This window comes from Medicago truncatula, chromosome 1 (assembly GCF_003473485.1).
Source record: "Medicago truncatula cultivar Jemalong A17 chromosome 1, MtrunA17r5.0-ANR, whole genome shotgun sequence".
NCBI lineage: Eukaryota > Viridiplantae > Streptophyta > Magnoliopsida > Fabales > Fabaceae > Medicago > Medicago truncatula.
The window spans coordinates 53308763-53334035 of NC_053042.1; the positions used below are offsets into that span (position 1 = coordinate 53308763).

Here is a 25273-nt window from a genome sequence, read left to right on the forward strand (position 1 = left end):
CCCAAAAAAAGGAGACCGTTGGATAAATGAGGTCTATCAGATCTAACTGAGTATCACCAACACTTGATTTATTTTACTTTTTTTCATCTTTTTCCCTCATCTTCACCTTCATACAACCTTCATCAATCTTCATCATCTTCAACTTTTTTTTGTTCTTCCAAAAATTCATCATTTCAACTTCAACAAAAACCCCTCTGCACTAGCCATAAATCAAATAGTGGTTATAGATTTAACACTCGATTGACAAGGAATATAGTTGTTTAAAGATAGCATATAGATAGTAAAGCTTCGAGGTGATATAAATATAACATCAAGAACTCTTTGTATACCCCTCTGGGAATTCCAGAAGTTGCGGATACAACTCTTCGTCCCTCCTTTTTTTCAACTCTTTTAGATATTGAACCAACAGAATAACAAAAAGAAAAGCAGACAATTATCGTTAATTAGACTGAAAATTATGCGACACAAAGTCATAAGAAGAACAGAGAAGAATTGTGCTTTTCAATTCAATAGGAGTATGTTCTAAGACAATTTGTTGCAGACAAAATCATCACAGTTCTATCAAATTCATGGTGAATCAAAACACTGACAATAGCTTGGTTCATCCAAACATAAACATATAGAGTAATTTACCTGCTGAAGAGGAAGAAGATGTGCAGGGAACTAAAAAGATAAATCTGAGCAGAAATTGAATCACCACACTTCAATAAATGTTAACAAAATCACCACAATAATCATTTCCCAAACTACTCTAACTCACACCATTCCGAACGCAGAGTTCCTCTAAGCCTGGGAAAAAAATGAAGTCAGAATTTAAGAATATATATAACCAACAATTGTTTAAGAATATGTTCGCACCTTTCTAACCAACAGAGACAACATGGGGCCCACAATTGGACTGTGCTTGTGTGTGGGAAGTAGACAACATCAAAGTTCACCAAAAAAACACATAAGGGAAGGATTTTGGTGAAAGAAAGTTTCGTTTTGGAGTTAATGGGTTTTGGTGATCTGATTTTGAATGATGGTGGTGGTGTTAATTCTAAATTTAAATGTTTGATTTTGTGGTTTTTGTTGAAGTTGAAATGATGAATTTTTGAAAGAACAAAAAAAGTTGAAGATGATGAAGATTGATGAAGGTTGTATGAAGATGAGAGAAGAAGATGAAGAAAAGTAAAATAAATCAGGTGTTGGTGATACACAGTTAAATCTGATAGACCTCATTTATCTAATGGTCTCCTTTTTTTTAGGGTTAAAATGAATAAAAAAGGACCAAATTGAATGATGGAAAGAAGATAAAGGACCAATTTGGAACGTTTAATAGTTAGGGGACCAAATTGAAAACTGAAAATAAATTAAGGGACCAAATGATGTATTAAGCCTATTTTAAAAGAAGATAAAAAAGAGTCCCCATGAGCTTAGCTCATTTGGTAAGGGATAATGCACAATATGTGCAGGGGTCGGGGTTCAGACCCCGGACACCCCACTTATTCATCTTTAAAGTGAATTTCTCTAGCCACTAGGCTACTTGACCAAAAACAAAAGAATCACGTTGGTTTCTCTATGTGACAGACGCGTTCCTTCTTCCTCATCATCATCGACGTCGCCTCCCCCTCTTCCCTTGCCGGTGTCGTTGTCGGCGTCGTTGAAGGCGCCCCTTTCAGATGAATCGATTCCCCTCTTCCCCTATGTGTAACTAATGCTGTTCAAGGAAATTAGATTTGAAAATTCATAGATCAGGATTCTGGAAATTGGAATGACAACCTTGACTTTTTTTTAATGTTTTTATCGAAAAATTATTCTTTTAAGAAGAGTTGCTTCATATGTTTGGCAGAATGAATGATTTAGAATGACTGGTTTACTGGAGAATGAATGGTTTATAGTTGAGTGATTCAGCCGCTGAATCACTCTACTTGAAATCCATGGTGGTTCTTGCTTTGTACAGGAACTGGTCAAAATACATGATTTAAGTTTCTCAAAATTTTGATTCAGATCGGTAATACATATGCTATTTGAATGATAAAACGGCGACGATGAAATTCGAGACGGTAAGATTGACGATGAGTTGTGTGACGCGGTGGAGCAGAAGGGGGAGCTCGCGGTGGTGGAGGGCGAGGAACAACTGTGAGAGGGAGAGACAACCATGGTAGTGGAGGAGGAGGAGCGTGGATACCGTTTTTGAGAAAGAAGCATGTTGTTTTATTTTTCATCAGAAAAGTGATTATGCTACAGCTTTTAATCCCAGCCTTTGATTTTTCATTTGTCAAATGTCATACATCAATGAAGTGAAAAGGGGTAAATAGAGTATTGTTAAATGGAGCGAAGTCGGACTCCTCAACTCTTAGCTAACTACTTCTAAGGATAACAACTTTTTAGATTTATGGGGATTTTTTTTAATGAATAAACTTGTTAATGCTTTTTTATCTTTTAAACCTAACACATTTTTATCACAATGTTAGTTGTTAGAAAGAAAAAAGTCATTTAATTTTCACAGTAAATTAAAAAAAAAAAAAAAAAACATAAATTTGAATATATCAAAGACATGATACAGGCGTTTGAGTATGTCAAGCAAGCAATGTGAAACTGTGTTTGTTTTAAGAATACTAGTCTTCGTGGGATTAATTTTGGTTTCTTACGTACGGACTTTATATATGTATGATATTTTATTTTATTTAACGAGATTCATGATTGAGTATCACTCACATGGAAGGGTAGTTAGAGGTCTAAATTGTATGTTTATTGTGTTTATTTTGAAGGTAGAGAATAAAGACAATTCTCAAAAGGTTTCTTATGCTCGGATTGAGAAATGATATTTGTACAACCATTTTGTAATAATTTTTAGACAACTTTCTCTCTCATACTCACATTCTATTCTTACTATCTCTTTTTTTTTCTCTCTCCATTGTTTTTGACCAATAAAAAGAGAGAAAATGAAGATTGTCAAATAGATTGTACCAAATGGTTGTTCAAATATCATTGCTCTTTCTTATTTTAGACCAATTTCATTTGTTTGTTTTATGTACAAGGTGTTATATAAGATATTGGCAAATAGACTTATTGAGAAGGTAATTTCATATGCTAAATCAATTTTTGGAAAGGGTAGGCAAATCTTGAATGATACTTTGATAGCAAATTAGCTGGTGGATGAAGCAAAAAAGATAAAGAACTAGGTTTTGTTTAAGGTTGATTTAAGAAAGTTTACGACTATGTGGACTAGAGATACTTGGATCTTTAATTTTTTCGATATATAGAAAAGGTTGATGCACGAGTGTTGTAGCACGACAACTGCATTAGTCTTGATTAGTGGTATTCTAAAAGCAAATGAGAGGTAGTGGATGAAGAAAAGAAGAAGAAAGAAAGAAAAGAAAGAAAAAAAAAGGACTCCTTTTTTTTATAAGTTTTTTAAGAAAGCATGTGACGATGTAGATTAGAGATGCCTTGATCTTGTAATGTGAAAGATGAATTTTCAATAGATGTGATGTACCACGTACGACAATTGCGTCAATTTTGATTCATGGTAATTCGTTGTCACTCTTCTTGTTTTTGCTAGCGGTCGTTGAAGGGATGAATTCGTTTTTATCATAATAATGCAAGCATTTCGATGCACCAATGTAAGGGTCCGTTTGGTTCGCGGGTTTTGAAGGGAAAGGGAGGAAATATTTTAAAAATTTTGTATTTAGTTCAACTTTTAGAAGGGGAGGGAGAGGAAGGGGAGCAAAATCCCTCGTAAGCTCATTTATTGCTCCCCCTCAAATTGGAGTTTTTTGGAGGGGAGGGGAGGAAAGAGAGATGATTTAATGCAATTTTAATTACATTGACAATTATCCTCATGTTTATTTTTAAATGACAAAACCGTTCTTATTAAAAATTTAAGTGTTTTCAACATATTGCTTATTACCATCTTTTTTGTAACATGCCAATGTCAATTTTTTTTTTTTAACGAGAACTGCATATTCTTATCTTCTAATATATTTTTTTACGTGAATTCACATTTTTTACTAACGTTGCTTTTATTTTATTTTTATTTTGATATATTTATTTTATAGTTTTTAATTGTATTATATATTAAAACATAATTAATAAAATTTGTAGAAGATTTTTTTATAAATATATTTTAAAAATAATTTCTAACAATAAATTTTTTATAAATATTTTTATATTGTACTAGATTATTCTAGAAGTGCTCTAATATTTATGAATACCTAATATTTTGTTAGAACTTTTGTGTTTGATTATTTATGGAGTTTTTGGTTACTGAGTTTTCTTGTTTAAATTTTTATGAAGTGAATAATATAAAAATCATGATATTGTTTTAAGGTTAGAGGGATAAAAAAATAATTTGGTTTTAAAATCCCTCTCTTCCCTTATAAACCAAACACATATTTAATTAAAATTTCTTCCCTCCCATCATTTGAACCAAACATATATTTAATTGATATATCTCCCCTTCCCTCCTCTTCCTTTCCCTCCCCTCCATTAAAACCCGTCCCCTCCCCTCCGTTGAACCAAACGGACCCTAATGGTTGGATGAGTCCATTTGTTTCAAGAGCACACCTTTCAAACTTGAAACAATAATATATTGAAACCCCGCCATACTACTACTACCATCTATAATGTTTCAAGCATTCTCCTATCACGGCGTAAATATCACATATACTCTACCCAACTAGGTTTCCGAACAACCAAAATTATGTAAATTAAAGCCTAACCGTATTCAAAGCAGTAAATCTTTAGGCCATTTCAAGTTCAGGAACGAGGTTGTGTATTTTGCCATGGTGCCTCTCCCAGTAGCCAGTGTCAGCCTTGGAGTATACCCAATAGTACAAAATAGAAGTCAACATTGAAAACAAGATCAAGGCAGCTCCAGCAGCAAACACACCTTTGCTGAGTATGAGGCAAGACAAATCATGCCCTAAAAAATACTCATTAAATACGCATTTTGGATTGCATTCATAACAGATGCTGCCAGCAAGCATGCTTCTGCTGCCAAGAAAACAATCCTGATAACACAATAACATATGAACTCAAACTAAAAGCCAAAAAATTCATCTCAATTATATATATATATTTGGTCTAGGTCAACCATCACAATACCATATTTTTAATTTCCCCTTTAATTAACCATGAACAATCTACTCTTTACTAAATATGATAATTGGAAAGTTACCATGAGACAATGAAGAAGAACGCTGCACAAGTGGCGGATCGACTTGACACGAGATCTCTGCTGAAGCAAAGACATTTGGTGATCGTGTTTACGTAAACTTGACTGATGAGCATGAGGACACATGCGCCAAAGCCGTGTATTGTGGAAGCAAAGGTGTAATAAAGGCAGAAAGTTTGGTCGACGTTGGGAATCCCTTGGACCTGAAAAAACGTAAAGGGATGAAAGAGATTTGAGAAAGAGAAGAAAACAAGAATAACGGTGTGAACTAGAGAGATAAAGGTTACCTCACGATGACCTAGTTCGGCGAGAACAGCCAAAGCAAAAGCAAGAAAATGCACAAAAATAATGAAGAATAAAAATGATTTATAAACAGCCATGATTTATCTTTTGGAGGATTGGATATAAGTGAAGAATGGGACTTGTAGTCGTATAGAAAAGCTGTTATACGTTTTAGGGGTTAGGGTTTTTTATTTCCTTAAACCGTAAAGCAGTTAAAAAAATACCTTTTCTTCATTGTTCGACTTACGTAAATTTTGCCCTAATTTCCAGAAGAAAAAAAAATATTAGTAAGATTAGTAAAAAAATATTACGAAGATCTCGCATATTAATTAGTAATAAAAACATTACGAAGATCTCGCATATTAATTAGTTTATTTAATATTACATTTTTTTTTTTAAGAATTTACTATTACTTTTTTATTAGTATTTTTTTTAGGGGTACATTTTATATGGTATTGATTTTAAATTAGTACAATAGGTGTACGCTTAGATTAAAAGATAAATGTCTGAAACTCTGGTAGACATGAAAGGAGGGAGGGAGGGAGGGAGAGGGAGAGGGATTTTATTATTCTGTTGTGATCTTCAATTATGTTTCATATGATTTTTATTTTACAATGATATGATTTGAGATATACATATGAAGGTGTGACTTATAAGATAAGTACAATAGTTTACTTTGATCTAATAGTATGACTCAATAATCATATAGTTAAATGGACATCCACTTATAACATTCATAACACTCTCCATTGGTTCTATTGAGGATATGCCTCATTAAAACCTTACAGGAAAAAAAATCTATTGAAAAAAATTCTAATGAAAGAAAAAGAATACATAATTCTTTTATATGTGATATAATTTGCTTGTTAAAAATCTTACTAGAAAAAAAAATTCAATAATGAGATAAAAACATGACTAAGAAAAAAAGTGCAAAATACATTGATCACTTCACCTTGTAAAGACAATTATATATCAGACAAAGAAGGTCAAATAATATTTTGTACTAGTTACTCAAAACTCAAAAGTTTCACTTATGGTAACTCTGTAGAAAGGTCTAGTCTATCTTCATACGCTTCTCCAAATTACCAATTCTTAAGAGATTATTTTCATGCTAAGTTGCTGCAAGAGTCCCTTAAGAAAACTACAAGTTTCTGGTACATATATGTAAACTCATAATCATTAATAAAAGAAAATTATCCACTTATTTGATGTAGTACTAACATTTTCAAATGAAAAGATGATATATTGTTGTTTATCTAAGATACAAATTATATGCTTAAACTTACTAATATTGGCAAAAAAAAAAAATACCACAATAAATATTTTAGTGTCATCGTCTGAACTATGATAAGGGATCAATTCAAGTTCGTCATTTTCTTGAGAACATGACTTTTACTCGCATGAAGCGACATCTCAATTATTCTATTACATAATTATCAACTAGTTCTGTCCCTATCAAATTATTTTAGTAAGTTTCTTTATGCATAAAAGGATACATATTGAGAATAGGTTGCATACCCTCTCCATTGCCACCACCCTACGATGCTATTTTCCTCACTACACTGCCCCCTGTTAAGCTAATCAAGCCACTATGTTTGACAATTTCCATTCTTCTTAGATTGTGTTAACATTCATGTCATTAATTACTATAACTATTTCAACTGTACTTTTGTCTCTAATATATTAGTATAAATAAAGTCAATTCCTATGTATTTTGATCATTGAAATATATAAAATTGTGAGTTTCTCATTAGAGAGTTAGAGAATGGACTCTCTCTTGACTTCAGAGCCACAGAATCTCATTTAAATAATAAGTTTGCAAATTCAAACTAACTTTAAACGTCGAACATATTTCATTTCAATTTTTCTATAGTCAATAGATTTTAGAATCTCTTTAGAAGTTATAATGTCTATAGCATCATCAAAAAATTGATTATAACAAATTCATGTTTAAATCTTACAAATGGTGTCATATCCTCACTAACTTTGATAGCATGTCTCATGAAAATTAAATATTTCATGAAGTTTCAGATAATCATCACTATCACGTGAGCAATATAAATACATTGTAACACATATTTCATATAAATTGAGCTTATCATTTAAATATAATCAAGCAAGAAAAAATTCTTGAGCTCGCTTCAGGTGAACTTGTCTCTTGAAAATAAATGGTATTACTTACCTATTCACTTTCGGTGAAAATATCAAATTTTATATATATATATATATATATATATATGTGTGTGTGTGTGTGTGTGTGAAGTTTATCATTCTACTTCTCTTCCGCACGAAAAAATCATATATGTAAAATGAACTTTACATCTTCAAGTGAATTTGATTTAACAGAAATTGTCTCTTTACATTTGTAGATACTTTATTTATCTATAATCTTTAATAAACTTTAATACATGATCCTCATTATCATTTATCACGAAAATTAAAATTGTGTTACATCAACATCAATATTGAAATGTTTGACTCTTCAATAAAAAAATCAATTGAGCATATAAGGAAACAAAATCCAAGTAAAAATTAAGTGAACAAAATTCCAATTTAATAAACTTTTCAGGTAAGGAAACAAAATCAAATTTTCTTGTTTTGTGCAGAAGTAGGCGTATAAGAATGCTTAAGAAATTAACAATTTGATAGGGAAGCCGGCCCTAGTTTTTTTTTGTGAGAGAAACTCCAACTTCTCTCTAAGTGTTCCTTCTCTTTCACTCATCGAGGAGGGGTGGTTTTAGGTCATTCTTTGACCTAAAATCACCCCTCTGCATCTTTTTTCCCCTTTCTTTCTATCTAAATAAGTGATTTTCACAAATATCAAGCGTTTTCTTTTGTGTTTTTTTTGTGATTTCGTCGTCTATGTGCGACCTTGTGTTGTTCGTCGTCTTGTGCGGCGTTGTTTGATTTGACATCTTGTTGCGGTGTTCGTTGGTTCATATTGAAAGATCAGCTTCAGTCAATCACAAATTCAATCAATGATTTGGACGTCAACGTTGCAGATGCAGAAGCAAGAGTATTCTGATGATTTAGATTATATCATCTTATTTGTAGACATTTTGCCGTTGTATGCTATTAATTTGGGTGTTGTGAGTTTGTTCGCAGATTCATCCTTTACGTTTTTAGCGATCTTGATTCTGATGTATTCTATCGATTTGATGAATGAATATCATTTTTTTTTGTCAAAAAAAGAATGCTTAAGAAGAAGGATTAAAGTTTTATAGAACTTTTTAGGAGAGGAAAGCAAGGAGGGGGAAAATCAACACTAAGGATGTGTTTGTTTCAAATTTACCAAATTTATTTTTAAGAATAACATTTCTTGGAATATAAAGATGGGAATTTTATTGTAGAGTATTTAAAAGAAAAAATGTTTGGTTAACATTATAATATTTCAAAGAACCATAAAAATATGGATTATAATAGGTAGTTACACATGAATTTATTCTCACCATTTTCTTTGGGATTTATTTTTTATTCTCAGGGAATAAAATTTAGTAAACTTAAGCATATATATTTCTATCATTTTATTCTCATGAATCTACAAACATAACTTAAAACAAACGTACCATAAACTGCTAATATCTCGATAGGAATTTTTTTAATGACAAAATCTAGATAGGAATGATGATGTGTACCATTTCGGTAGAGTGTTACGGGGTCCATCTCTATCCCGTGTTAAAAAAAAATGTGTACCTTCATGGTAATAAGATTTTTTTTCTATTGTGGTGAACATCGAGCCTTGTATATATTATACATTGTACCAACTGAACTAAGCAAATAAGTTTGGTGTCGGTGTCCATACCATTGTTCGTACTTTAATAACAAAAATACAATACTTCCTAAAGTACGAACAATGACGTGAATCACTCGTTGTGAGAACAATATTTACTTCTTCAAATTGGAGTGACACGGTGTATGTCAATGTTTGTGTATAAAACAATATTTACTTTATAAAATATAATATTTAAATTGGTAGGAAAATTAATTTTACAATTTAAATTACCATAAAATGAAAAGAATCATTTTATCTTAATAATTTTATGATTTCATTTCATCCTTAACCTTATCCTAATTAATAAAAATAGAATGAATAAATATGGTTTAAATATGTCATTGGTCCCTGCACTTTCATCAGATTTTGGCATTAGTCCCTGCACTTTTTTTGTTTGACATTGGTCCCTGCACTTTGTAAAAATATTGGTATTGGTCCTCTATTAACTTTCTGTTAAAAAAAAAAACACAAAATCAACGGAGCGTCATGTGGCTCAATCATTTCACGTCACGTGGCACCAATATCAATATTTTTACAAAGTGCAGGGACCAATACCAATAGTTTTTTTTTTTAACATAAAGTTAATAGAGGGACCAATACCAATATTTTTACAAAGTGCAGGGACTAATTCCAAACAAAAAAAAAGTGTAGGGACCAATGCCAAAATCTAATGAAAGTGCAAGGACTAAAGAGATATTTAAACCTAAATAGATTTATAACAAAAAAGAAAAGATTGAATAGTAATGTTGTAGGACCCAAAAAGAAAAGAAATAATGAATGAATAGATAAAAGAAGGTGAATTTTTAATTCAAACCTTAAATTTGAATTAAAAATATAAAAGAAAAGTTTGTAAATAAATGAATTGAATTACTTTAACACATCCGATCTTTGACTGAATCTTTAATTAAATTAATTAACCCTCCATTTTTGTCATTAATTCAGTGATTGAATGGTCCTATTTTTTCGTACAAAATATTTTGTTACTACTTCAAATAGTAGCAGCAATAGTGATCGATGAAAAAGAAAATAAAACCCGTACAGATCCATCTACATTTTAGGAAAATTAAACACAACAATGGACGCTTCCCAATTGCCGCATTTCGCAATCACAATTAACACACAAGAAACGTTGCTGCTCCTAGGTTTTACCACTAACTGTGATTGATTTTTCAGATATTGTCCAATTAATATGTGATCAATTGTTTCCTTAATTTGCAAATTGCTTTCTGATTTATATCATTTTTTTTATATATTAACAAGAACAAGAATATCTGATTTCTCTTTCTACAATTGTTTTGTTTTCGCAGTTTCACCTTGTTGTTGTCGGTCTGAGTCATCTCAATCTCAAACGTTATGGCGAATTCTGATCTCTCATTGCTTTTGCCAAGGGTTCTCATCGTTTCTCGTCGTACCATCCGAAAGAACAAATTTGTTGATTTTGTTGGTAATACACTCTAACTTCTCTCTCACATATTGAGTTATGTATGTATTTACATGTTAGGTCACGGTCACACTTGTGTTTTTTGTTAGTAATATTTGTGTTTGTTAAATGTCACGCTCTATATTTGAATTGTTTGTTGTAAAACTGTTTTTTTTTTTCCTTCCATTATTTATTAATCCTTCATAAGTGATAACTGTTGTGTGACATTCTGTCGTTACCCTACTATAGATAAAATATATATGATATGTCCATCATTGACTCGTTAAACAATAGTTGATTTGTGTTTTAAGATTTTTGTTTGGATTAGAATAAAATCCAACAATTAGGTTCGGTCTAACAGAAGGGGCAAACAACGAGATTGAGTCTAGCAGAAGGGTTAGATTCCAACAACCTCGTACCAATATTCGAATTCCACCTCAAATAGGATTACCCTCTATTTGAAAGAGAATAAAAACAAATATTAACTACTTCACTTCATATACAGTTTTAACAAAATCTATTTTAAAAAATCCAGCTAATTCAGAGTCATATGTGCTAGCATACATTCCCCAAACACACACGTAGATCAATCAACATGAGCATACAATAATGACTATAATGATTTTTTTTTACAAGATAATGATAACAAAGTGTTTGTGTCTTTAGATGAACATTTGACAAACGTAATTTTAAAAAAGTTATTTGTAAAACTAATTTAGTTAAAATTGAGTTTGAAGTGAAGTGATTTTGCATTTGAATATTCGGTCAACAAACAAGTTTGATGTAAAACTTAGTTAAGTTTTAACTAACTCCTTATATATTGAATTGCACAGGTGAGTATCATCTGGATCTCATTGTAAAATATGGAGCTGTTCCAATCATTGTCCCAAGAGTGAGTGGAATTCATACTCTCTTAGATAGCTTTGAGCCAATCCATGGAGTTCTTCTTTGTGAAGGTGAGGACATTGATCCTTCTCATTATGATGATGCAGACCTGTGTGGACTTACACCTGAAGAGCTTGAGCAAATAAGGCAGCTTCACCCAAGTGATGCTGCCATTGATAAAGAGAAAGATTCCATTGAACTAAGGCTTGCAAAGCTCTGCCTTGAAAGAAATATACCTTATTTGGGTATATGCAGGGGATCTCAAATCCTTAATGTTTCATGTGGAGGCACACTTTACCAAGATATAGAGAAAGAGCTATTCGATAAATGCCAAGAGCATCAACGAGTAGTTCACATGGACTATGGAAACTACGATGGACATCGTCATTCGATATATGTAATGGCAAACACCCCTTTGCATGATTGGTTTAAGGACTCTTTTGTAGATGACAAAATGCAGATCATGGTGAATAGTTACCACCATCAGGGTGTTAAGAGACTTGCAGAGAGATTTGTTCCAATGGCATTTGCTCCAGATGGTTTGGTTGAAGGATTTTACAATCCAAATAATTACAATCCTGAAGAGGGAAAGTTTATTATGGGCCTTCAATTTCATCCAGAGAGAATGAGGAACCAAGACAGTGATGAATTTGATTATCCTGGATGCAGTATGGCCTATCAGGTATACATTGTGTTCCTACACTTTTTGCAATGCATGTAAAATTGATAAAAGGAATACAAATTATGGATTTTTGTTGGTTGTTGTGAAATAGGAATTTGCGAAGGCTGTGATTGCGTATGAGAAAAAACTCAGCAGCTCAATACTGATCCCAAAGTCCACAAAGCTAAATGAGGAACTGGAGCAGAAGCGAAAACTCATTCTGAAAAGCTTTTCAGTGGCTAGAAACATTTACAAGTCTGATTCTCATATGGTCGCAAGCCGAAGTTCTGAACTTGAACCAGGAGCAGAGTTTTTACAGGTTACTTAAAAGCTCTATTAATTATATCCTCAGTTTATAAATGTTAAACTCAATTTATCTTTCTATGATAATGGTTGTAGGCAAATACAGCACTTAGTTTGCAGCAGGAGAATAGGCTAAAGCAGGTTGGTGCAACAATTAGAAACGGTTCAAGTTATGCACAGAAGATGAAAACGAATCAGGTGAGGGAGAAGGCTGCTAGGACGATGATGTCAAATATGTCTGTAGAACAGTTAACAGATTTGGTGTCTTTCTATGGATTGATGCATCAGATATGTTCCGAGACAATGGACAGAAAGATGCTTGAGCTAGAGCTCCTAGTGGAAGAAAGTTGATTTCCTTGACAGTAAAATGTTAGGATTATAGGTGTCCAGAAATTTTGGTATAAGTTTGGTTTGTTTTTTTCTCCCTTTACAGATTTGAAGGAAGCAATATTATTACATTTCCTGTACAGATTTTGGTATAAGTTTGATTTGTTTTATTTCCTTTCATGAAATGCTGGTGCTTTTTTCTTCCTCTACCGTCCTTTTCTGGGTGGAGGACCGGCATTTCTCTTGAGAATTAGAAATAGACTTTCAACTTGATCCCTCTTTGTTATCTGTTCATTCTGAATGGTTTGTTACTGTTTTATTAAGCTTAACTATTAGAGCTGGTCTGTTAAGGCAGATGGGGAATGCCCCGACACTCAGTAATGTTTTATGTTTTAGCAATTGAATGAAGCTATGGTGATCTTTCATGAACGCTGGTTTTGATCCCAAGACTAAAAGGTTGGAAGAGCATTGGTCGAAACCAATCATATGTGTAACCGGCATTGAAGTTATTTATCATAAAAATAAAAATAAAAGTGCTCGCGTTTTGAGAACTAATCTTCTGACTTCAGCACCTAAACGTGAAACACTGGAATTTTTCTCAAAAAAATGGAGGAAAGGAAAAAATGAAAGAATGAAAATAAAACAAGCAAAATTGGTGCTCTAACTTTTTTTTCTATCTAAGGATGACAAGGATCGCAAAGAGAACATTTGAACCTAGCTTAATGAAACACTGTCATATTTATATTTCTAAATCTGCATACATGATTTGTAATAGAAAACTGCTAAACGAACAAATTTACTACATTTATTAAAACTGCAAAACAATATTTAGTGGTGAATATTAGTGACAATTTTGACCAGTAAGTGTGATTTAAATCGATGTAATTTTGTTTCCGTGAGCGTAGCTCAATTGGCAGGGACATGCATTGTTATATGTAGGGACTTGAACCTCAAACACCCCACTTATTCACCTTTAAAAAGGTGAATTCTAGGCACTAAGCTACCTGATAAAAAAAAATCGATGTAATTTGAGGTATATAAAAAATAAACAAGTAGGTACACAGAACATATGATTAAAAATTGATAATAACCATTAGAAAAACATGTTGCAGTCTCCTATGTCGTGATAATATTGGTTAAATAAGACACTAGAAATCCATAAGTCCTAGTTCAACTGGTAAAAATGCCGAAATTGTTAGGCTGGATGTCATGACCGAGGTTCGAACCCCGATACCTCCACTTGTGTGTGTGAGTTTATAATGATTTTATCATTTCGTCTATCTAAAAAAATAAAAAATAAGACACTAGAAGCATCACTAATTTATACCTACAAATGCTTGGACTGTTGTTAAAAGTCTCGATCTAGGCCTAAAATGTGCGGTAACAGCCATTGAAATATATAATAAAACCTTGGTGTACAGGATAGAAAATAACGAGGCTTGCTTTTTTTACATCTATTGTTTCCTAGAAACACATAGAAATGACCAAAAATCAGTTTTCTAGTTATAAATCAGCGGTAGTTAACTACCACGAGGATGTTTTTGGTCATTTCCATGTGTTTCTAGAAATCAATGGATGTCAAAAAAGCAATTCTCGAAAATAATAGAGGAGGCTAGAAAAAAACTACAAATCAAATCATTGAGAAAGTTTTAAAGGTTGGCTCTAAAAAAATGTTTTAAAGATAAAATTGTTTCTCTCTAAATCTATACATGTCTGTATCACAAAATCTTATGACAACACCAAATCCATTTGTTGACTTAACATACCTGGTAAGAGTAGGAAAAGGCTCGATTACGATTGTCACTGTAGTGTTTTTTTGTAATGTTTAGTTATAATTTGAATATTTTCTGAGCTTTTTTTATAATGTTATATACGTGCTAAGATCAACATTTGTATCCTCTAAAAAAATATTAACATTTTATAACAATAAAATAGTATTGGCCTAAAAAGATAGTATTGCAATCGGTAAGGGAATAAATAGAAGAGCCAAAAACTTCACCCTACAAACAATTTCATTGATATTCCCTCCAAAAAAAAACAATTTCATTGATATGAAAACTCAACAAAAGAGTTCTACTACAAGTAATAAGACTAACAAAACGTAACTATAGTAATTCAAATACAGATTTGGGGAAATTCAAGCATGAGTTACGTACACTAAACAGTAACACCACATGCATTGGAGCAAAATTCCCCCAATAAATTAAAAACTACTACATGGTGATCAGCTGGACATTAAAAAAGCAGCCTGTTCTGTTTAACAAAACCATAGTACCAACATAAACATATTTGGAAAAGAAGAAACAACCGATGTAGGACTCGTCGTCGATGTTAGCAAACAAAACAACCTCACAACAAACATCAGCCACCACTTGCGAAGCTTCTCTTAAATCTGTACATCCACCATCAACTCATTCTGAAATACCCTTTAAAAACTGCAGCTGGTCTAGAGCTTTGCTGCTTTATTACCATTATACTCTCCTGATTCTTTCGCTTATTACAGCAGGAAATTACAAAGGAGAGACTTAACATTTTTTACGCCTTTTCTTTTACCATTATGTCAAAAAGGTGATTAATTCTGACTTCATAAAGTACAACATCTAAGAAGGTATTGGCAAATAGTAGGACCGATACTTAAATGGCTTAAGGGAAATGGTTACAGGCACCTTAACGCCATTATCGGCTGAAAAACAGGAAATCTGGGTGACTGACCTGAAGCAGTCTTAACCACTTATCAGCATTCTGTAAAAGAGAGTTGGATAATTGGCGCTCGTATCCACCACTTGGAGTCCACAGAGGTCCCTTGAACTTATATGAAGCAAGACCAAAAACAGGTAAAGACATTTTTGGGACACCGTCAATCTCGGTTGGATATGAAGGTACAGGAGCATGGGCTCTTTGTGAACCTGAAAAAAGTATAATATTTGTCTCCTTAAAGCAACTCAAAGAATGCAAAATACAAACTGTTACCGCATACACTTGTAGCATCTTGCAATAATTGGGTCATTGCAATAAATTAAGCAACTATAGTTGGAAGAGTACGCTTAAATAGAAACATTATCCGTAATTAAACACAAGTCTTTGTAATAGAAGATGAGGCCGTCGAACAATCAACTCCAGCTATTTGAAAATTGAAATAGTCCGATTTTCATAATTTCAAACAGCTGGTGCAAAAACAGCATGTTTTCCAAAACTTGAAACATGACTTTGATTAAAAAAAAAGTTATCTAGGCCAATAATTTAATATGAAAGCAATGATGACGCGTTGTGGGGCTCACTAAAACATCAAAATATGGAAGGACAAAACAATGAGAAAAATAACAATGACCAGGTTCCTAGACATTATTAGTCTTATACACAGTTGCTTGCGAACTAAAGAACGGAAGGTCATGGAACAAAACTATTCAATAGAGACATCAGTACACTATACATCCTAACCATAGAATAAAGAAGGGTTCTAAAATAACATTACAGTCTGCATAGGTATCAAAGCACAAACTATTTAATGCTAAAAGCGTAACACAACAATGTTAATCATGAGTTAGTATCCTCTCCATTTAGCATGAAATTCATTCATTTATATCAAAGAAATCTTCTAAGTAATAAACTAATGTGTTGTTGTATCTCGGTTATACTTTTGTTATAAAGCAAAACCCAACAGCTAAAATGAAGGAAAATCCACCCTACCTCCCAAAGGTGTATAAAGAGAATGGTATGTCAGAAAGCAAGCATCAAGATCTTTTAATGTTGGACCCATTGGGATTCTGTAAATTGGATACCTACAAGTAGAACATAGAACAGGTCAGTCCCATGTGCATGAGTAAGTAGAATAATTTAAAGTCAAAGCACATAAATAAAGAAGAGTAGAATACCATGCTACAGATATCCAACTTGATGATAGTATATCACAACTTCTTAGTGTCAGAAGTTGAGGGAAACGAAAAGCAAGGTCCATTATCTATCCACCACAAAAAATTATAATCAAAAGATAAACGAATCAGAAATAGAAATGACACACGACCAAAACTCTATTCCGGTAATACTGAGGAGGAAGGCAAGAATGTAGCAAGGTAGAGTCCTAAGTAAGCACACCTTATCAGCCAAAGGTTCACGGCCGTAAGGAGGGTCCCGTTCAAGATACTCAAATAGCAAGTAGCCCTGAGAATTGACAGATTCACCATCATCACTAGAAAAGCCGTCTTGCCGGGGAGTATGCTGATTTCTCACTGATAATCTACCCATCCAATGAGATACCTCATCCGAGAGATGGGGAAGATTCCTTTGTTCCCTATATCCTCTAATAGGTTCACAATCACTGCTACCATCACTACTTGAGTCCCTGAAATCACTGTCACTGTCCTCGCCTAGTTGCCTACAGAATAACAAAATATAATCTATTAATATAGTTACACAATTCTCTGGGAACAAAGGCATTATGGTCACTATGCACATAAAAAAATTTAAGAACAAGAAAACAAAACAGTAGGTAACTGTTAAAAAAAAAATGAGAGTAGAATTAAATTAATCCTGTGACATACAGCTTGCAATAAAATTTGCTATGTACAGACCCAAAACTGCCCTATTATTTGATTACATTTAAAATTTTGATTTGCACCCTACAGAATGAATAGCCGATACAAATATATCTTCCAATCAGGGCCAAAATAAGCAAATATACCTTGACTTTACAGGTGGCTTGGTAGACTGGACATAAATTTGAATTCCAGAAAGATAAGGAACGTAGTATTGAACAACACTATCTTTGTCATTTAGTACAAGCGGCACTCCAGCACCGTAAGCACTCCATTCCCTGAACGATTCCCACAAATCACCAAGAACAAAGTAAGGCGGAACCTCCTCATTGCACGTCCTGAAGCTTCTCGCAGATCTCTGCAATATCCAATCACAATAAAAAAGAATAAAAAGCACAAATTTTCACAATTACAACCGTACAGTTCAGTGTCCTAGTCACAGACTCACAGTTTCTTCTAAAGAAACTCATAAATGTCATTAATATTTTCTATTAAACATTTGCTTCCAGAGAATCACATTTCAACTGGGTGTCGTGTTGCACACTTAATATTTCTACCAGTATTTGATAATTCTCCCTTGCTTTTTAAAATGCAGAAAAAATATGGCAATAATCAAGTAAACGGCTCATGCTTACATTCACACGGTTATTTTTTTATTACAAGATTGTGTTGTTACATTCATTTCGATCTTAGATTAACTTAGGCAAGTGTCGCTTGTGTTTGAAAGCTTTTAACTAACATTTAATAATGCATTAAATGCAATTCTCTTCAGTAAAAACTCTATACTTTCTATTTCTAGCTCATATGTAAAAACCGGTTTGCATTGACCAGCCACTGCTTGAATCCAAGATGAATCAAAACCGAAAACACATTATAACCATGAAAACCGGTTTGACTCTGCATATAGAAGCTGCCAGCTAGTGATCCAGAGCCCTCGTGTTTTTTCTTTCATCCATTACTCAAATTTTTTGTGTCCATTACACCTTAGCAAAACGCTTAACTTTATGTTTTTATACTAAAATTAAAATTTGTTATCCATGTGCTACATGTATCGTTTTGCTTCCTCCTCTGCATTATTTCTTTGATCCTTTTCATAATTTATAAACACAGCCTTAAATGTTACACTCCCAGTAACAAATTTTCAGTTATTCCAACAACTAAATAAACTAAAACAACAAACATAAAAAACGGTAAAGGAAACCTATGAATAAAACAGCTAGCTCAAGTAACAAAAACACCAAAAAAGAAAAACAACCTTAGAGAGATGCTGAGCAGGAACAGAAGGTGTAATTGATTCCAAAAACCGTTCCAAATTACTCAACCGCTTAACCTCCGGTTCACACGACGGAACTGCAACTACTTTCTTGGTCTCTTCAGACCCAACCCGGTTCTCTAATTTCTTCTCAACCGAATCCACCGATTTTTCTCTTACCGCCGACGACGACCGACTCGGCGTAACATCGCTGTGAGCTCTACGAATTCTATCATTCTCTGCTGTATGTAACGCCCTACGAGCTTGTGGTGGATTATAAAACCGATCCTCACCACGACCGCGCGAAAAGTTCATAGCAGTACCCAACATTCCTAGGGTGCGTGAATAAAAAAAAACGACCCAGATGAAAAAAAAAAAACGGAACTTTATGAAATGGGTATTTGGATAAACCTCGAGTGTGGTCAACGGTGTTGAAAATATTGGAAAATTCGATGGGAAAGAAGAGGATCTATGGAGAATTGGAGATTTTAGGGTTTGTGAAAATTGGGGGTTTAGGGTTACTAGAATTGAATTGGAAAGAGAGAAATTGAAAGTGAAGTGGGTGTTAGTTAAATAAAAAAGAGGGGGGGAACGTGGAGAGAGTCAGAAAATGGATCTGGTCGTTGTTATTGTTGTTGTTGGAGGACAGTGGAGGTAGAAGGGTAGGGATGAAGGGTAAATGGGTAATTTTAAAAGAGAGGGAAAAGGAAGAGATTATTCAATTTAAGTAAGTTCAAATCACTTAGTTATTAGGAGTTCTCTTTCTGTCTTTGAAGGCCAACCACAAACTAAAGGATTTATTATTCTTCATTATTAGGAGTATTCATTTTTTAAAGAGGGAAAGAATAATAGATGCAAAATTTATTTTCTTTTTATAGGTTTGTTAAACTTCATTTATTTGATGTGTTAATTTTAGTTTCAGGATGTCAAAGGGCCAAATTCCATATTGTTCTAATTATTAGTCCACTTTGTTTAAACTTTATATACATACATAATAGTAGTATAATATAGGCACCAAAGAGATGATCATGTAAATATTGCTAGTGGGCATAGGATTCCCTTAATATGAACTTCAAAAATTGAAGTTTAAAGGTGGATTTTCGCAAATTATATTTATAGAAATTTATTGTGTAAATATTGATACTAATTTTATTTTGATTCATTTGATTCGACACGTCCTCCATGAGAACAACAGAAACACAACAGTAAAGTAATTTGTATCTTTCTAATCATCCTAAGATGGATAGATATGCAATTAAGAATTTACTTGTGAAGGTCGGTGGTATGGAAGAAGTGTGGGTTTTTGGCTCATGAAGAGAAGGATAGGTAGAGAAATAGAGACAAAGTCTTTAATTTCTCATGAACTTCACCATTTTCATGGAAGAAGGTGAGAGAAAACAGAAAAGCTTGGAGAAGAAGAAACAGAAAAACTGTGTATTATTTCAATCAGGTATGAGTTTGTTACAAAAGGAGCTATATATAGTACAAATGAAAAATAACAAACTCTTAACTAGGATACAATCATCTAGAGAAGGTACATAGTAGATACTCTAGGTAAGCAAGGAAACTTGCACAACAAGTTAAGTACTAAACAACAATAAGAAGTTTAACAGCCCCCCTCAAGCTTAGCATTGTATAAATCAATCATGTTAAGCTTGGGTAAGAAGGAGTGAAAATTCTTAGGTGGTAAAGGTTTAGTAAAAAAATCTGCAAGCTGGGACTGAGACTTGATAGGAAGTAATTTGAAGATATTTTGTTGAAGCTTTTCTCTGACAAAATGACAATCTATCTCCAAGTGTTTTGTTCTTTCATGAAAAACTGGATTCCCTGCTATGTGTATGGCACTTTGGTTGTCACAAAAAAGAACTGGAAGCTTATTACATTTAACTCTCAGATCTTTTAACAAGTAAAGAAGCCATTGTAATTCACAACTTGCAAAGGAGAGGGCTCTATATTCTGCTTCAGATGAACTCCTTGCAACAGTATGTTGTTTCTTTGCTCTCCATGATATCAAAGAAGAACCAAGAAAGAAGCAATAGCCTGATGTTGATCTTCTGCTATCTGGACATCCTGCCCAATCTGCATCAGTAAAACCAAGCAATTGAAGCTGTGAATCTCTTCTGAATAATAAACCTTGACCAGGAGTCCCTTTGAGATATTTTACCACTCTACAAGCAGTGTCATAGTGAGTAATGGTTGGAGCATTAAGAAACTGGCTCAATTGTTGAACAACAAAAGCAATATCAGGTCTTGTAGTTGTAAGATACAACAACTTTCCAACTAATCTCCGGTAACTGAGAATGTCATCATGGGGAGGTGAATTATCCTGGTGAAGTTTAATAGAAGGATCAAGGGGAGTTGTGACAGGTTTAGCACCAAGTAAACCAGTGTCTTTTAACAAATCAAGACAGTATTTTCTTTGACATATGCTGATGCCTAGTTTGGAGTGAGCAACCTCAATGCCTAAGAAGTATTTTAGTTTTCCAAGATCCTTAATTTTGAACTCAACATCAAGAGCAGCTTTGATTCTATCTATTTCAGTCATGGAATTTCCAGCCAGTATTACATCATCCACATAAACAAGTAAAGCAGTGAAACAGGTATCACTATGTAAAATGAACAATGAGTGATCTGATGCAGATTGTTTGTATCCTTGAAGCAGAAGGAAACCAGTTAGCTTTTCATACCATTTTCTACTGGCCTGCTTCAAACCATATAGAGACTTCAACAACTTGCAAAATTGATTAGGCTTGGGACTATGAACACCTTGAGGAACAGACATGTAAACATTTTCACTTAAATCTCCATGAAGGAATGCATTATTTACATCCAATTGGTGTAGGTGCCATGAGTTTATGGATGCTAAGGCAAGGAGAATTCTCACTGTTGTTATCTTAGCTACAGGTGAGAAAGTATCAAAGAAGTCAATCCCTTCAACTTGAGTATAGCCTTTTGCTACCAATCTAGCTTTATATCTTTCTATAGTCCCATCTGACTTATGCTTGATCTTGTAAACCCATTTGCTCCCTATAGGTTTTATATTTGGTGGAGTGTCCACAAATATCCATGTTTTGTTATGATTCAAAGCACTAAGTTCAGAATTCATAGCCTTCACCCAACAATCTTGTTGACTAGCTTCTTTGTAACTAACTGGTTCAGAAGCATCAGTGATTGCCAAAGCAAATTTCTGGTGGGAAGCAGAAATATTGTTGAGTGAATGATAATTTTTAATAGGATAGAGTATATCTGAAGAAGCTTGATTGGTGGAATCACTTGAAGAATTGCACACATAGTCAGACAAATGATTAGGTTTCTGTGAGACTCTAGTGGATTTTCTAGTGTTTAACTGTTGAGGTTCATGTTCAATTTGTGTAGGGTCTTGAATATGAGTGTTATTGTCTATGTGCATAGCAGGTTCTTTGTTGGTTTCAGATTGATTTTCCAAAGGAAGTTCAAAATTTGATGAAGTCTGTTCAGTGACAGGGATGATGGGGTGATTTGAATGATATTGCCACTGAAAATATTGCTTAGAGTTGGAATAGGGTAGGATATGTTCATGATAGGTAACATTTCTAGAAGCAAAAATGGTCTTATGGTTTAAATCATATAGGATAGCACCTTTAATGCCTTGCTTGTAACCTAAGAAAACACATTTTTGAGCTCTAGAATCAAATTTTGTTCTATGATTGTGTAAAGTTGAAGCATAGGAAAGACAGCCAAACACTTTGAAATTATTTAAGTCAGGATCATGACCATATCTAAGAAAATAAGGAGATTTGTTTTGCAGCAAAGGAGTGGGAATACGATTAATGATATAAATGGCATGCAAAACAGAATAAGACCAGAAAACTTTTGGAAGTTTTGATTGGAAAAGCAGAGCTCTAGCAACATTAAGAATATGTTGATGCTTCCTTTCAACTCTCCCATTTTGTTGGGGAGTTTCAACACAACTAGTTTGATGTTCTATGCCTTTAGAAGAATAAAAATCAGGCATAAGAAACTCAGGACCATTATCAGTTCTGACAGTTTTAACTTTGCAATTGAATTGGTTTTCTATGTTAAGAATGAAATTTTGAACAGATTTTGAAACTTCAGACTTAGTTTTACACAACATGATCCATGTAAAACGACTGTAATCATCAAGAGCAGTTATAAAATACTTATGACCATGAATAGAATGGGTAGAAATAGGACCCCATATATCAAAATGAATTAGCTCATAACAATGACTAGCTTTATTCATACTGAGCTTAAAAGGAAGCTTTTTATGTCTAGAATAGTGACAGATATCACAAACAGAATTACTATCAACTTTAATACAAGGAAAATGTTGTTGCATTCTAAGCAACCTATCATTGGATAAATGCCCTAGTCTAAAATGCCATAAGGCTTCTTGAGGTAGGAAAGTAGTAGATGAGCTGGCTTGAGATGAAGCTATGACAGGTTGATGGTTGAATTGTGAGAAAACTTGTGAGCCAAGGTTGAGAAAGTACAATCCTTCAATTAATTCACCCAAACCAGTCATCTTCAAATTGCTCTTGTCCTGTATAAAACATTTATCATTATCAAAAGTGACTATGCAATTATTATCCATGCATAGTTTGGGAACAGATAACAAATTCAGTTTAAATTCTGCAACATATAGCACATTTCTAGCAATAAGTCCTGGTGAAAAAGTCACTGTGCCAGAGAATTTTGCTATAGCCATATTTCCATTTGGCAGCTTGATATGCACAGGTATAATAGGAGCATAAGAATCAAAATTTTTGATAGAGGAACAAATGTGATCACTAGCACCTGAATCAACTATCCAAGTTCCAAAACTTGAATGATTCATAGTATATGAGATTCTAGTTATACCTGAAGTCACATGATTTGTGACATGGGATAGATTCACCTTGCTAGATGAAGCTTGCTGAGACTGAAGAAGAGTAACAAGTTGTTCATATTGTTCCTTGGTGATTCCAAAAGAAGGTTCAGTGTTGCTATTCCCTTTGCAACTCTTTGAATCATCCAAATCCTCCCTTTCTTCATTTGTTTCAATAGAAGAATTATTAACCTTTGCAAAATTTTTATTTCCATAATTTGGAGGAAAACCATGTTTCCTGTAACATATATCAATGGTGTGGCCATCTCTGCCACAGAAAGAACAAGAACGCTTTCCATTTGAATTAGAATTACCATTACCACGTCCTCTTCCCTGTGATTTACCAGCTGAATTAACCAAGATAGTAGAATCATCAACAGGAATGGAAATCTTGAACTGTCTCTCATGTTGCATAACCATAGAAAAAATCTTATTGATAGTTGGTAAAGGATTCATCAATAGAATCTGAGAACGAACCAAATCAAAAGAATCATTCAATCCAGTAAGAAAACGAATAGAACGTGTGATCTCATGTTGATGTTTAGCATTCATCACACCAGTGATACACATGCAACGATGAGGACAAGCACAAACAGGTGTTGGAAGATAAGCTTCAAGCTCTTCCCATAAGACTTTCAAGGCAGTGAAAAATTCTGTAACTGAACGTGAATCTTGTTTCAAACTAAAAATTTCACATTGTAATTCAGAAATACGAATGAAATCACCTTAGGAGAATCTTTCTTTGAGTTCATTCCATACATCAATGGCATTTTTCAGGAAAACAATGCTTTGTGCAATTGAATCTTCAACAGAATTCATAATCCAAGAATGCACAAGCATGTTGCAACGATTCCAAGCCTTGAAATTTGGATCAAAATCCGTTGGAACAGGGATAGATCCATCCACAAAATCAAACTTGTTCTTCGCTCCAAGAGCTCTTCGCATAGAACGCGCCCAAGAATGGTAATTTGAATGGCTAAGAACCGGTGTAATGGCGACTGAAGAGGGACCATCAGAAGCATGAACGTAATACACGTTACCAGGTTGTTGCGACGGATCCTGAACCGGTGCAGCACCACCATTAACACCGCCATTAACAACAGTGTTACCACGAACCATGGTGAGAAGAAAAAAATAACCGGAAGCGAGAAAAGATGAAGAAAAAACAAGAAACAGAGTGAAAACGATGCGCAACAGAGCTTAGAGACGCTCTGATACCATCATGAACTTCACCATTTTCATGGAAGAAGGTGAGAGAAAACAGAAAAGCTTGGAGAAGAAGAAACAGAAAAACTGTGTATTATTTCAATCAGGTATGAGTTTGTTACAAAAGGAGCTATATATAGTACAAATGAAAAATAACAAACTCTTAACTAGGATACAATCATCTAGAGAAGGTACATAGTAGATACTCTAGGTAAGCAAGGAAACTTGCACAGCAAGTTAAGTACTAAACAACAATAAGAAGTTTAACAATTTCCTCAGCAACTTGTTATTCCTTCAATGTTTTGAATGTTTGAACGTCAGAATATTTAGTGATGAGATGAGGCTTACTACTCTAGATTACAAAATAGAAATATTTAGAAGCGCACTAAATGTTACTACAAGTTATATTTAAGTTTAATTACATTTTTGGTCCTCTAACTATTTAATTGGTATCGGATTGGTCCTCTAACTAAAAATTGATTTATTTCGGTCCTCTAAGTTTCTCACTGTTACTACATTTAGTCCTTTCTGTTAGTTTTATTCAAATAAACATTAGGGTTTGTGTTATGTGGGTATTTGACCTCCTGTTTCATACATACATATGA

General features: G+C 33.6%; 2 protein-coding genes across 2 annotated transcripts; one reads left to right on the forward strand and one right to left on the reverse strand.

The window, feature by feature from the left end:
- The first annotated feature begins 10461 nt into the window (after nt 1–10461).
- LOC11423836 (putative glutamine amidotransferase GAT1_2.1) lies at nt 10462–13259 on the forward strand. The gene is made up of 4 exons (XM_003592558.3): nt 10462–10659; nt 11469–12202; nt 12294–12500; nt 12581–13259. Exons 1-4 carry the CDS (start codon nt 10569–10571, stop codon nt 12833–12835), a joined length of 1287 nt encoding a protein of 428 aa, XP_003592606.1. The 5' UTR covers nt 10462–10568; the 3' UTR covers nt 12836–13259.
- A 1567-nt stretch (nt 13260–14826) lies between these two features.
- Nucleotides 14827–19342, reverse strand: LOC11444993 (uncharacterized). Its single transcript, XM_003592559.4, has 6 exons — nt 18599–19342; nt 17490–17701; nt 16904–17183; nt 16684–16769; nt 16499–16590; nt 14827–15717 (listed from the first exon to the last, which is right to left on the reverse strand). Exons 1-6 carry the CDS (start codon nt 18923–18925, stop codon nt 15488–15490), a joined length of 1227 nt encoding a protein of 408 aa, XP_003592607.1. The 5' UTR covers nt 18926–19342; the 3' UTR covers nt 14827–15487.
- Between the last annotated feature and the right edge of the window lie 5931 nt (nt 19343–25273).